At 40.8% G+C, this 15,105-nt stretch overlaps 1 protein-coding gene across 1 annotated transcript in view; it reads right to left on the bottom strand.

Annotated features, from left to right (window-relative positions):
* Window positions 1-14,596, bottom strand: part of ddx55 (DEAD (Asp-Glu-Ala-Asp) box polypeptide 55) — a 20,061-nt gene extending 5,465 nt beyond the window's left edge. Inside the window, exons 1-13 of the mRNA XM_017441776.3 lie at window positions 14,390-14,596; window positions 14,260-14,310; window positions 13,888-13,974; window positions 13,191-13,282; window positions 12,987-13,049; window positions 11,049-11,198; window positions 9,594-9,783; window positions 9,417-9,499; window positions 7,732-7,863; window positions 7,552-7,644; window positions 2,449-2,563; window positions 1,678-1,846; window positions 1,301-1,593 (exon numbers count right to left, since the gene is read on the bottom strand). Of these exons, the coding sequence (XP_017297265.1) occupies window positions 1,301-1,593; window positions 1,678-1,846; window positions 2,449-2,563; window positions 7,552-7,644; window positions 7,732-7,863; window positions 9,417-9,499; window positions 9,594-9,783; window positions 11,049-11,198; window positions 12,987-13,049; window positions 13,191-13,282; window positions 13,888-13,974; window positions 14,260-14,310; window positions 14,390-14,497 (1,626 nt within the window). The 5' untranslated portion in view covers window positions 14,498-14,596. The remainder of the gene's footprint in view (window positions 1-1,300; window positions 1,594-1,677; window positions 1,847-2,448; window positions 2,564-7,551; window positions 7,645-7,731; window positions 7,864-9,416; window positions 9,500-9,593; window positions 9,784-11,048; window positions 11,199-12,986; window positions 13,050-13,190; window positions 13,283-13,887; window positions 13,975-14,259; window positions 14,311-14,389) is intronic.
* Between the last annotated feature and the right edge of the window lie 509 nt (window positions 14,597-15,105).

Genomic DNA, 15,105 nt, shown 5'->3' with positions numbered 1-15,105 from the left:
CATTTGGGTGCTTTACTTAGGTGAGATCAGTGCACTGCTACATGTTCATGTTGTGGGAAGCTTCTTTATTTCTGTGATAGAGGTTTAGGTAGAGATATCGGCCTATCACAGATACATATGTATATTTCATTCTGTTCTTCATTTATATACCATGTATACATGATTATATATGTTTGTGCTTGCGTCTGTGTGTGTTGAGAACTGTAAGAACAAATAATACTTCATTAGCACCCTTAATAAAATGCTTAGCACCCCCTTAGCACCTGCAGAAAAAAATCTCTGGAGCCGCCACTGCCGAGGGGAACCGGTATGTCGCATTAATGCTTCTGTCGCAGTGTGCACTTTTTGTTTATAAAACTGGCAGTTCTTCTCTATATAAAACTAATGATTATTATTTTTTTGAAGGGCAGTGTAGTTTACAGACTTCATAATCTGTACTGTTTTGGTTGAATGTAGTTTTTATTTCCATTTATTTATTTATATTTAGTTTTTATTCACATGTATTCTTTGTTAACAGAGGCTGAGAGTCCATGTTATTTTTGTTTTCGGTTGCTTTGTTTATTTTGTGTTCCAGTTCCAGAGTTAAGTGTTCTTTTGAAAGTAAAATTTATTAATCTTTGAGAGGATGTACTTGCACTATTATGTTATTATCATTACATTAGTTTAAAACGGTCTCCAAACGATATTATCGTTTATCGCAATAATTTCTGAGACAATTTATCATCCAGAAAAATTTGTTATCGTGACAGGCCTAGGTCAAATAACCACTCTTTACAAACAAATGTCTGCAAAATATCATCTTTGAATGCACAACACATCCAACCTTGAAACAAATGTTACAACAGCAGAAGACCACACCAGGTGCCACTCCTGTCAGCTAAGAATGAGAAACTGAAGCTACCGTTCACAGAGGCTCACTGAAAATGGACAATAAGAAAATGAAAAACAGTCTGCTCTGATGAATTCCCAGTAGTTCAGCAGTTTCTGAGATACAAAGACCAGCCTGTCTCGCACCAACAACCACACCACTTTTAAAGTCACTTTAATCCACTTTCTTCCCCATTCTGATGCCTGGTTTAAACTTCACTGAGTTGTTCCTATGTGACTGGCTGATTAGCTATTTGCGTAAACAAGCAATTACTGTATTTTCTGCACCATAAGGCGCACCGGATTATAAGGCGCATGCTAAAACATACGGTCTGCAAAAAAAACAAAAGGTCACGGAAGCAAAACAGTGAGTTTGGTTGAACAACAAAAAAAAACAGTATTTGGCCCATGTCTACTTGTGTTTTATGCCTACCTCATCGTGTTTCCTCTTGGATGCCTGTTTTTTTCGCCGCTCCTTCTTGCTCTTCTGTTTAGACCAGGCCTTATTCTTTATGAATCTCTTTTTAGGAAGATCAGCCTGGTCTTTTTCTTTCAGCTCAGCTAGCATCTTTTTTCTCTGTTTCTCCCTATTCTTGTCCTTGTAGCGGATGCTGTCAGTGTCCACCTCTGTCTCTGTGAAGTCAGGAAATGATTTACCTCGCAGCTCTGGCATCTTTGGTAGGCGGAGAAGCGCAAAGCCGCGGGCCAGAGAGGCAAAGTCCAGATCTAGACAAAAATAATGTTTGAATATAATCTTCGATTAGTCATTTAAATGTCTTGCATATATTGTTTCTATATTTTTAACTTCACCTTTAACTCTGAAGATGAGGCTGCACTCGTGTTTGGCGTAGGCCTGGACGTATGAAACAAAGGCCTTCATGCCTTTCTCAAACACCGCCCGGTCAGCTAGGGCCATGGCCTTTACTTTGGACAAGACGTCTACCACGTCTTTTACAGGCGGCATCTTCTGAAGTGGACACTGCAGAAGTGATCAGACATTTGCAATTTTTTAATGGAAAGTATCAGCCAGTTGGTTAAAGAATCATAAAATTGTTGTTTCTGTTTGCTTAATAACCAGTAAATATTATGTTGACCACTGTAGTGGTTAGGGTTGGTTGAACTATATTTCCAGCTGTTCATTTATTTCTTCAGTTTTCTGTTTCAAACTATAAAGATGTTCAAATAAACCCCAATGCATGAAATTAATATTTTTGCTAACCTAACCTTGTCTTATTGTGTCAACCTACCCATTTTTAAAACTAGAACATACTAACCATCAGTTTGGAAACTACTTAGTTGACAGCTGTTTTTTCCATTAAAAATTATTTAAGACCTTATTAATGAAAGCACTGAACTACAAGTTTTTCTGTTTAGAAGATTTAAATAAAAGCTATTTCTCTATTTCTGTAAAAAACTATAAGCAACATCTTCAGGGAGTAGAGTTAAGTATTGCCGTTTGTTACGTAATTGCAAAAAAATGCTTTTATTTATCCATAATAAAACACTAGAACAAAAGCAGAACTGACAGATAAACAATAAAAATAAATGATGTAATGAAAGATGACCTAAAATTGAACATACTTTTTGGTTGATGGACAAGAAATTGATGTAAACTTCCTCCATTGGAAGCAGAAAGACGAGGGCGTTGCCATAGTTTCCAATACGCGCTGTTCGCCCACATCGATGTACAAAGGCACTAAAATAACGGTAAAAAGGACAAAGTGAATGAATAGATGAGAGCAATCAAAACTTATAATAGCTACAAGAAATATTTGTGTGAATGCTTAGTCAGCATGAGACAAGAGCGCAACAATTCAGCTTTTATTTTCAGGTGTTTACACCTGTATTGGATACACAACTTAGAAGATAGCATTTTTGTAACAGAATACCAAATATTTACAGTGGATATAAAAAGTCTACACACCCCTGTTCAAATTCCAGGTTTACATGATGTAAAAGAAAATGACAGCAAGACAAATAATTTCACAATTTTTGCCACCTTTAATGTGACCTATAACCTGTACAACACAATTGAAAAACAAACAGAACTTTCAAGGAGGTGAAGTAAAAATAAACAACTGAGATAATGGGGTTGCATAAGTGTGCACACCCTTTTATAACTGGGAATGTGGCTGTATTCAGATTTAACCAATTACATTCAAACTCATCTTGAATTGGAGTCAGCACACACCTGTCACCAATTAAAGCGCCTTTGATCAACCCAAAATAAAGTTCAGCTGTTCTTGTAGGCTTTTCCTGACATTTTTGTAGCCACATCATCCAGCACAAGCCATGGTCCACAGATAGCTTCCAAAGCATCAGAGGAATCTCATTATTCAAAGATATCAGTCAGGTGAAGGCTACAAAAGAATTTCCAAGGAATTAAATATACCATGGATCACAGTGAAGACTGTCATCATCAAGTGGAGAAAATATTGCACAACAGTGACATTACCAAGAACAGGATGTCCATCCAAAATTGATGATAAGACAAGAAGAAAACTGGTCAGGGAGGCTGTCAAGAGGCCGACAGCAACACTAAAGGAGCTGAAGGAATTTCTGGCAAGTACTAGTTGTGTACTACATGTGACAACAATCTCCCGTCTTCTCTTGCCTTATCTTACAAAGAAAAACATCCAAGCCTGGCTTAATTTTGCAAAAAGACATCTGAAATCTCCCAAATGCACAAAGGAAAATGTGTTATGGTCTGATGAAACCAAGGTTGAATTTTTGGACATAATTCCAAAAGGTCCCTGGGCTGCCACCTTACTGTGGTGGAGAGGTTTGAGTGTCTCAATGATCCTAGGAGCTATGCTGTCAGGGGCTTCATGCCCCTAGTAGGGTCACCCAAAGCAGACAGGTCCTAGGTGAGGGGCCAGGTAAAGTGCAGCCCAAAGACCCCTTATGAGTAAAATTATTGGACACAGTGTTACCTCGCCCGGATGCGGGTCACCGGGGCCCCACTCTGGAGCCAGGCCTGGAGGCGGGGCACGTTGGCGAGCACCTGGTGGCCAGGCTTTCACCCATGGAGCCCGGCCGGGCACAGCCCGAAGAGGTGACATAAGTCCCCCTTCCCATGGGCTCACCACCTATGGGAGGGGCCAAAGGGGTCAGGTACAATGTGGGATGGGTGGTGGCTGAAGGTGGGGACCCTGGCAGTCTGATCCTCGGCTACAGAAGCTGGCTCTAGGGACGTGGAATGTCACCTCTCTGGTGGGGAAGGAGCCTGAGCTGGTGTGTGAGGTTGAGAGGTTCCGGCTAGAAATAGTTGGGCTCACCTCAACGCACAGCTCTGGCTCTGGAACAAGTCTCCTCGAGAGGGGTTGGACACTCTTCAACTCTGGAGTTGTCCCCGGTGAAAGGCGCCGAGCAGGAGTGGGCACACTTGTTGCCCCCCATCTTGGTGCCTGTACGTTGGGGTTTACCCCGGTGAATGAGAGGGTAGCCTCCCTCCACCTATGTGTGGGGGGACGGGTCCTGACTGTTGTTTGCGTTTATGCACTGAACAGCAGTTCGAATTACCCACCCTTTTTGGAGTCCTTGGAGGGGTTACTGGAGGGTGCCCCTCCTGGGGCCTCCCTTGTTCTGCTGGGGGACTTCAACGCTCACGTGGGCAATGACAGTGAGACCTGGAGGGGTGTGGTTGGGAGGAACGGCCCCCCTGATCTGAGCTGTGGCCGCAAGGTAGTTGGTGCCTGTCATGGCGGCAATCTTAGAACCCGCTGGTGGACACCGGTGGTGAGGGATGCTGTCAGGCTGAAGAAGGAGTCCTATCGGGCTTTCTTGGCCTGTGGGACTCCGGAAGCAGCTGATGGGTACTGGCAATCCAAGCGACATGCAGCTCGGGTGGTCGCTCGCTGAGGCAAAAACTCGGGCATGGAAGGAGTTCGGAGAGGCCATGGAGAAAGACTTCTGCACGGCTTTGAGGCGATTCTGGTCCAACATACGGCGTCTCAGGAAGGAAAAGCAGTGCAGCACCAACACTGTTTATAGTGGGGGTGGTGTGCTTCTGACCTCGACTCGGGACGGTGTGGGTTGGTGGGTGTAATACTTCGAAGACCTCCTCAATCCCACCAGCACGTCTTCCATTGAGGAGGCAGAGCCTGGGGACTTTGGGTCGGACTCTCCAATCTCTGGTGCTGAGGTCACAGAGGTGGTTAAAAAACTCCTTGGTGGCAGGGCTCCGGGGGTGGATGAGATTCGTCCGGAGTTCCTTAGGGCTCTGGATGTTGTAGGGTTATGTTGGTTAACGCGACTCTGCAATATCGCGTGGACATCGGGGGCAGTTCCCCTGGATTGGCAGACCAGGGTGGTGGTCCCCTTATTCAAAAAGGGGGACCGGAGAGTGTTCCAACTACAGAGGGATCACACTCTTAAGCCTCCCTGGTAAGGTCTATTCGGGGGTTCTGGAGAGGAGGGTCCGTCGGATAGTCGAACCTCAGATTCAGGTAGAGCAGTGTGATTTTCGTCCTGGTCGTGGAACACTGGACCAGCTCTATACCCTCAGCAGGGTCCTTGAAGGTGCATGGGAGTTTGTCCAACCAGCCTACATATGTTTTGTGGACTTGGAGAAGGCGTTCGACAGTGTCCCTTGGGGAATCCTGTGGGGGGTGCTCCGGGAGTATGGGGTACTGGGCCCTTTGATTCAGGGCTGTTAAGTCCCTATATGACTGGTGTCAGAGCTTGGTCCGCATTGCCGGCAATAAGTCAGGCTTGTTTCCGGTGAGAATTGGACTCCGCCAAGGTTGCCCTTTGTCACCAATTTTGTTCATAACATTTATGAACAGAATTTCTAGGCGCAGCCAAGGTGTTGAGGGGATCCGTTTTGGAAATTACTTTTCTGTAAATTTCAGTCTGTCCTTCCAATTCTTCTTGCGAACAAGTGGTTTGCATCTTCTGGTGTAGACTCTGTGCTTTTGTTGATGAAGTCTTCTGTGAACAGTGGACTGATACCTTCACTCTTGCCCTCTGGAGATTGTTGCTGATATCATTAACAGTTGTTGTAGGGTTTTTCTTCAAAGCTCTCACAATGTTTGTCGTCAACTGCTAATGTTTTCCTTGGTCTTCCTGTTGGACGTCTGTTACAGAATACACCAGTGGTTTCTGTCTTCTTCAACACATTCCAAATGGTTGAACTGGTTATGGTCAATGTTTGTGCTATGGCTCTGATTGATGTTCCCTGTTGTTTTATTGTTTTTTTTATGTCAAACCCAAATGTTTTCAGTCTACAGCTAAAGGAAAGGAACTGGTCTCACTGTTTCAATACTTTTGGAGGAGGGTATATTTCAACTAATCATACTTCACTAAATGGCCATAAGTATTCACTCACCCATCCAAATCATTCTATTCAAGTGCTCCAAACACTTCCATGACCACAGGTATATTAAGTCAAGCACATTGGCATGCGGAGTGCTTCTACAAACATTTGTGAAAGAATGGGTCACTCTTAGGAGCTCTGTGAGCTCCAGTGTGGTACCGTGATAGGATACCACCTGTGCAATAAATCCAGTTGTGAAATTTCCTCAGAACTAAATACAGCGGCTTGCCGCACTTCTCAGTTTCTTATTTGCAAAAAATGTTTTGAGTCAAATATGATTTTCTTTCCACATCACAATTGTATACCACTTTGTGTTGGTTTTTAAAATAAATTCCAATGAAATATATTTATGTTTGTGATTGTAATGTGAAAAAATATGGAAAAGCTCAAGGGGTATGTACACTTTTACAAGCCACTGTATTCTAGAGTCATCTTTTATTATAACAAAGTGGAAGTGATTGGGAAAGACAGCAACTCTGCCACAAAGTGGTAGGCTATGTAAAATCACAGAGCAGGCTCAGTGGATGCTGAGGCACCTAGTGCACAGAGGTCACCAATGTTCTGCAGAGTCAATAGCTACAAACCTCCAAACTTTAAGTGGCCTTCAGATTAGCTCAAGAACAGTGTGTAGAGAGTTTCATGGAATGGGTTTCTATGGCCGAGCAGCTGCATCCAAGTCATACATCACCAAGTGCAATTAAAAAGCGTCGGATGCAGTGGTGTAAGAAACGCTGCCACTGGACTCCAAAGCAGTGGAGACGTGTTCTCTGGAGTGACGAATCGTACCTCTCTGTCTTTCAATCCGATGGATGGGTCTGGGTTTAACAGGTGCCAGGAGAACAGTACTTGTCTGACTGCATTGTGCCAAATGTAAAGTTTGGTGGAAAGGGGATTATGGTGTGGGGTTGTTTTTCAGGAGTTGGGCTTGGCTACTTAGTTCCAGTGAAATGAACTCTTAATGCTTCAGCATACCAAGTCATTTTAAGACATTTTGGACAATTTCATGCTCCCACCTTTGTGGGAACAATTTGGATGGCTCCTTCCTGTTCAAAGATTACTGTGCACCAGTGCACAAAGGAAAGTTTTGCTGGTTTGGGCTTTTAGCTTTTGTTTGGCTACTTTCAGATTTTGTTCTTATCATTTTACCTTTAACAATTCTGTTAGCAAATCATTCTTTAACAAATACAAATTTTTTAGCACTCAGTATTCTCACAAAAAAGTGCATTTCCTCTGTTTCTTTTACATATTTTTAAAATGAAGACAATAAAAAGAAGTGAAAACTAATATTTTTGAATTTAAACAATCTATGTCAGATAAATTCAGTGAATTGAGTTTTGTCTAAAACTACCAAAACAAGTGGTGCTCACCTGGCACTAGTGGGGGGATCATACTGCAGCACCCAGTTTACATCAGGAATGTCTATGCCTCTGGCCATGACGTCCGTACAAACCAGAATCCCACTGCAACATGACAAATCAAAAAGTCATACAAACACAAGCAAAGCCAGATTCAGTCTTTAACCCCAAGCTGATTCATTTATTTATTACCTCTTTAGGCTCCGAAAGTTGGCAAAGATACTGTTGCGCTTATTATTCATCTTGCCGTGAATGCAGTGGATGATGACCTTCTTGACCAACATCTTCAGAGCTTGACCATAGTATTCCACACAGGCACAGGTACTAATGATGGCAACAATAAGTCAGTCAGTAACTTCAAAGCTTTGTTAATTAAAGAGCAAGAAATGGCTTTAACATCATAAAAACAATTAAGTTTTTTTAATTTTTCATAATGAAGTTTTAATCTATGGAAGGTTTTTATTATGTTATAAACGGGAGTTTTTGGTGCATTTTGTGAGTGTGAGCAGCAAAGTTTCTTTAATATATTCACATATATTCATAACACAGTTGTCTAGTTGGAACTTTGAGTTACACCTGTAATGAATCTACTGTAGTTCAAAGTTTTTTTGTTTGTTACGTTGTTGCACGGGACATCAGCAGCTTTTCTGCTGCCTGGCTACAGACACAATATCCAAGTGCAGGGTTTCCCCCAGAAAAGAGGCTAAGCCTGGTGGTAGGTGGCCGATCGCCGGCCGAACGTGATTTAGCCGAAAAAAAAATTAAAGTTGACAGGAAAGTTGAAAATATGACTATTTATGTGATATTGTAAGATATTTGTGCCAAATATTTACAGAAGTACAGTTTTACAAAAAGGCACTTTTGAAATACTTTTTTAAACAAAAATACAAATGAAATAAATACAAATTGTTTGCACCGAATTTGAATCCTAATTTAATCCTAACATTTACAAATAAATTAAATTAACATAAATAAAAAAGTGCAAACAAGGCACCAACACACGTCTCACATAAAGGCCAACGAATAACAACGGAGAACTCTGAAAAATAGACAGATGCTGTACTGTGCTTTTTGTGGCACAGGCTGCATGTTGGATCACTACATGTAACAACAAAACAAATCTAATGCTGAATTTAATAGCATCATTTCACTGTTAAACAAGAATAAATTAGCAAACGACATATTAATATTTTCACTAACTACAAAAAACGCTCATCATATTCAGTCTTGTAAAGCCACCCGCTGAATTTCAGGTCAACTAACCATTTTTGGCTAAACCCACTTGTTCGATGTTTATTGCTGTGGCTCTGACAACATGCTAACTTCAGTGGTAGCTGAAGGAGGCTCGGCCTCAGGGCTCATTAGAGTCACACAGGGCTCCGCGTCCTCCACTATACAGGATAAAACAACTAAGATCCTAGAGTGCATCAGGAAGTAAGCCTCCAATGAGCTCCAATAATGAACTGTTAAGTGAATGCCTACGGCATAATGTGAAACAATTGTGAAACAAGAGGAACCATCATGCAAAGATAAGCCCCTGCATGGCATGTACCACCAACAGATTGAGGAGGTGGATGAAATCAACAAATCGTACCAGTGGCTAGAAAGGGCTGGACTGAAGGACACTACAGAGGCACTAATCATGGCAACAATAGAGCAATAGAGGCTGAGATCTATCATACAAGGCAGGACCCAAGATGCAGGTTGTGCAAAGATGCCCCTGAGACAGTCCAGCACATAATAGCAGGATGTAAGATGCAGGTAGGCAAAGCATACATGGAACACCATAACTAAAGGTTAAGGGCTGGAAAAGTGTACAGTGTACAACTCGAAACATTTAGTGTAAACTGAGACTGATATAAACACAGTTGATGTACCTGAAGAAAACCAGATGTTTCTCATGTTTGTGCTGCCTTAGAAATGCCACCAGGTTGTTGAACTTGTCCTCTGATCTACAGATCTGAAAGGACAGCACAAGGATTTGCTGTGTCATCTCTCAAACTTATTTCTGAGCTGACTAATGTAAAACAGCTCTTCAGTCCTTCACCACTCACAGTGTAGTAATTAGAGAGCCTGGAGGGAGTTTTTTGGGTGGAAGCAGCAGCCTGGCCCTTCTCCTTGACAGTGATTCTCACAGGGTTCCTGAGGCCGGCCCTCACCAGCTTCTCCAGTTCCTGGGTCTGAGTGGCTGAAAACAAGCCAGTACGTCTCTGTTTGGGCAGGTAGCTCAGGATGTTGTTCAGACTGAAAATACACAAAGGTACAGGTGCTGAAATGCAGTTTAGGCTGGAATATAGAAACATAACAGCTTTTATAGCTAAACTTAAGCCTGTCTTAACCAGACCTGACCTTGAGAAAGTAGTTCATGCCTTCATTACAACCAGACTTGATTACTGTAATGCACTTTATGTTGGGGTTAGTCAGGTCTCCCTTTCACGCCTGCAGCTTCTTCAGAGTGCTGCGGCTTGGCTTTTAACAGGAACCCATAGGTTTGAGCACATTTCACCAGTTTTAACCTCCCTTCACTGACTACCTGTGTGTTATAGAATAGATTTTAAAATTATTTTAATGACTTGTAAATACCTACATGGACTTGCACCGTCGTATCTCTCTGACCTGCTTCAGCCTTATGCTCCTTCCCGGGTACTGAGATCATCTGAGCAGATGTTATTTTTGTCCCAAAAACCAGGGTGAAGCTCAGTGGAGATCAGGCTTTTTCTGTTGTGGCACCTAAACTCTGGAAGAACCTGCCCTCTGACATTAGACAGGCATCTTCACTTCCTCTTTTTAAATCTCTTAAAAACATCTGTTTTCACTGGCTTTTAATACAGTTTTAATTATGTTTTTATGATACTTTTACTCAAATTGTTTACCGTTTATATTTCTGTGTTTTTAATATATTTTGTTTTAATCTCGTTCTATGTTTGATGGTTGCCATAAATTGTGAAGCACTTAGGTCAACTACTGTTGTTTTTAAATGTGCTATATAAATAAAATTGATATTGACATTTTCATTTGCACATCAGGCTCTGTGCTTCAACGTGTTCTTTTTAAAAGAAAAAAGTTGTAAATACAACTTTAAAGGAAATTAGCATTCCTTGAAGAATGTGTAAAAGCATTCTGCTGCTTTGCATGCCAAATTTTAAACAAAACTCTAGGACAATCTGTTGGCGCTTGGAGTATGTGTTATAAATGACTCTTAGCTACTACCTCCCCAAATTTTATCACAATATCTGTAAAACTGACTGAATTATAGACATTGTGTATTCTCAGGTCAGCTCGCTGTGGTGGCCATTTTGAATGGTATTGACAACAAACGATAATCACTTGTAGAGGTACATCCAATTATTGTTTTCAGAAAATTTAAAAAAAATCTGTTCAGTGATTCTTAAAATATTCTGCTAGCAGGCAGACAGACAGACACAGAAGCACAAGGGCAAAAACATTATCTCCTGCCTTTCGCCAACCTTCTTCTTACATGACAACAAATGTTCCCCATTACTTTGTACCTGGCCTCAAAGCCCATGTCAAGCAGTCTGTCAGCCTCATCAAGAACCAGAACATCCAGACTCCGGACTGCACTGGCCAAGTCCAGACCCTCTGACTTCCTCCTAAACATGTCCTCCAAACGGCCAGGTGTGGCAATCACAATATTCCCCCTGGAAACATAAATCACTGAGTCACTATCATAAAGAGCATAAAGAGAGAGAGCGTGAGAGAGAGCGCAAGAGAGAGCGAGTGTGTGTTTTGTTTTATTTGATATATATATATATATATATATATATATATATATATATATATATGACTGACTGAACCCTCAAGCTTCAAGGCCTAAGATAGAGGAACCAAGCTTGAAGTGAAAAGTGGAACCGCACATGTGGAACAAAAAGGGCGCTTATTGTTTTATGCTTTTAACTAGAGTTTTTCTTTTTTGAAGCTTTTTTAGACAACAATTTCTTTGTTGTTTGTTTTGGATTTGGCATTTTATCTTGCAAGACAGCTGGACTTCTGTGAGAAATTTGAGACTAAATAAATGCTCATTGTCAGATCAGATCAGGTCGATCCATCAATCAGATGACCCTTGGTTGGAAAATTAGAACAGTATTTAAAAACTCAAATCCAGATGTTTTATGTTTTTTTTTTTTTTTCAACTAGATGATGTGGGGAAAATGCCTGCCAGTGAAACCATGAACCAATATGCTGCAGAGCTCCGAGTTTTAGCTGCACCATGTGATTTTTGGACTGATGGAAAGTAAACTAACAAGACATCAGCTCACTGCTAATGATTATTCCAGTGCTGTAAAGGATAAGTCCCACCTGCTCCTGTACAGGCTATAAATGCTGCAAATACTTGTTTGAGGGAAAAGAAAGGTGGACCTCTACTTTATGTTCATTATGAACAGGTCAATCATAAAAGAGCAATGTCATTGCTTTAGATGTGGACCTGGCAAATGTTAAAAACTGTCCTGCTGCTAAAGTAAAATGTGATAACTACAAGAAAAGGGACATTTCAAATAGATATTTCATTAAAGTATGCAAATCCCCTGTGGCTGTAGTGAGTGACTGTTCCTGAGTTGACAATACTCTTCAAGGTAAAGTGGCCCTACAGCATGTTACACAAAACCACCCAGGTGAGACCCTTTGTCAGTACAGCAGCAGACTGGACTGAATTCAGTCGGTGTAGTGACAGTGAAGGGCAAAAGAGACTGTTAGAAGGATGGAGGGAAGAAAACAGCTAGAGCAGAGTTCTTTCATGATGAAGTGTCTGCAGTTGTTGGAATAAAGTTCCTTAAATTAAACTGCTGTCTCCTAATTTATTACAACCACTACTGCCCCTCCATTTGGGGGGAAAAAAAGGTGATACAGCAGCAAGTATGCAAGTGCGTGTATACACATGACATCGAACAATACAGAAAGGAGAAGTGTGTGGAAAATTCATGCTGGTGAAGGAGCTCTGTGGCACTGACTTGATACGTGGAACTCCTCTGCGTCCTCCCCTTATTAATACATGATGGACCCACTGCTTTCGACCATTACAGTTTATTTTGGCTAAGCGAGCAGAGTGATGTGACTATTGGCTGCTTCAAAGTTCAACCAAATTCAACTTTGATCGCTGCAAAGACAACGCTTGACTGGACCTTCATCAGTAATCCTCCCAGTAACTGATGACAGACAGATGTAGGATCTTAATCCCAGCTGATTGTTGTAGTCTGATAAATGTTTTGAAATTTGGTTAATGTTTCTTTACAGTTTTGTACGCATGTCAATGGCATCAGCACTTAACAGGGAATGCTTCTTCAAAGGTGTTAAAACCAGAAGTAAAGTGAGCAGAAAAGTATAAGGTATAACTAGTCCAATAGAGCTTTGGGGGATAATTTTATCCCTGTTGATGACAACTGTGAGCAGACTTGTTTACAGCTCTGCATTGTGTGAAACCAACCACTTACCCCTTATCCTTGAACTTCTCTACATCCTCCACTGGGTTACTGCCACCAATTAATAAAATCTGCCTGAAAAACAACAGGTACATCAATGGCACAAATAGATTTTTAGGAAAATATCAACTTTTGAAACATTTTCAGTGATTCTGATGTGGCATTTTAGAGTGTAAAGTCACTTTTTCTTTGATAAGTTGCACTTTCTGCACTCACGTAAACTGCGGAAACTTCTGAAGAAACCTTTCCAACACTTCACTGATCTGCAAAGCCAGTTCTCTTGTAGGAGTAATCACCAGAGCGCCAACCTGAAGACAACATTTTTTTTAAATTAAAAGGCCTTGAAGGAATGCATATAACCCACTTCTATTCATCCCAGAGTTCTAACCTAAGATAATCTTAAGAATCCAGGCAAATTTGTTCGTACTTTTGGCTGAAGAAAGAAAACCCACACAAGTCACTGAAATAACTTGAAACTAACAAAAGTGATGGGGAAAAAAAAGACTAAAAATCAACTAATGACAATCGGACATTGCTTTTGAATTTTGGTTCAATAGAATTATTAAAAATAAATAAATAAAAACTACTGAAACTGGCTTTGACAAAACGTTTGTTACCCTCAACTTAATATTTTGTTACCTAACCTTTTGAGACAATCAACTGATGTATGTAACTCTGAAACTTCATGAGCAAACTGTTCAGGTTTAAAGGGTTCCTTCTCCAGATTACTTGTTTCAGCTCTTTCCACAAACTCTACTATATGTCCTCAAAATCCAAACATTTTTGTAACAGTTTTCTAAAAGCTCCACTAATGCTGACATTACTTGTGTAACATCAACACTCATCATGCAAAATTTACCAAGCCTAAAAAGTCAAATATAAGCTGCCATCTTAACTTTGGTGACATGTTTACCTGCTTCTTTTTTAGTTGTTCTTCTCTCTTTAAGAGCAGTTCTATAACAGGAATAACAAAAGCCAATGTTTTCCCACTTCCTGTCACCTGGAATGAAATCGCACACAAAACACAACACTTTAATGGCTAAAGGTCTGGAAAATATCATGCGCAATTTCATGTAAGATGTGTTAGCACTCAGAGTATGTGTTAAGGATAACAGTCAGCAAAAGCCACACTAAGTTTTAGCAAAATACACTTAAAAAATGACTGAAATATAGATACTTTTGTATTTTTCATGAAGTATGTTACTAACAGACAGAAAAAAAATATTATTCACCTTAACCTGATAGATAACGACATTAACTATTTTTTAAAAAAAAAAAGACTCACCGCTTCGGCAGCCACATCTTTGTTGCTCAAGAACAGCGGAATACAAGCAGACTGGAATAAAAACAATTTCAATCAAACAATGTTTTAGAAACAGACCGCTTAAAATGCTAATTTAAAGCTATACATTTACCTGAACAGGAGTCATGTGAATGAATTTCAATTCACTAAGCGTTTGTAAAATGTTCTCGTTAAGTTGGACAGATAAACTGTCCCACGTCCCATCTGTCGTGTTATCCATAATACTGGAAAAGTTATTACGAAAACTCTACAGCTTTAAGCATAGACATAATATAAGATGGCTCTACGCACATGCTCACCGGTTACAGCCAACGCTTACTTCCGGTGCACTGATGTTTACGCGTCGGGTCAGAACTTAAGAGGTTATCGTTCCGCAACTATATTGGCTTCCTTTTAATTTTAATTTTATTACCTTAACTTGGGTATTTAAAAATGTACGACGGCGTATTAGAGCCACTTAAAAAATTGAGTTTTTTTTCTCCCTATTTTTAATTTCGATATTAAAGTGTAAATGTCTAGTGTTAATTTATTTGAAAGTGAAAAGTTGCAATAAAAAAGACGTTGTATTGTAGCATATGTGTGACAAATGGTACAAATTATAAAATTATAATTATAATTAAAGCTGCAAGCAGCGTTGGACGGCCCTCGCAGCTCAGCGCCGCTTCGGCCTATGGCGACCGCGGGAACTCTGGCGACCGCCCTCTACGCTGTGGCGCACTTCCCGCGCATTTCCCGTGCACTTAATGCGCCCTCCACTAGATGGCGCTCTGGGAAAACGTCCGAAATCGCCTTCAGTCCGGATAGTTACGACTACTGTGGCATGTTGTG

The sequence above is a fragment of the Kryptolebias marmoratus genome, linkage group LG14, assembly GCF_001649575.2.
Source record: "Kryptolebias marmoratus isolate JLee-2015 linkage group LG14, ASM164957v2, whole genome shotgun sequence".
NCBI lineage: Eukaryota > Metazoa > Chordata > Actinopteri > Cyprinodontiformes > Rivulidae > Kryptolebias > Kryptolebias marmoratus.
Note: the sequence above shows the minus strand (reverse complement) of the source record. Positions and strands in the feature narration are given on the sequence as shown.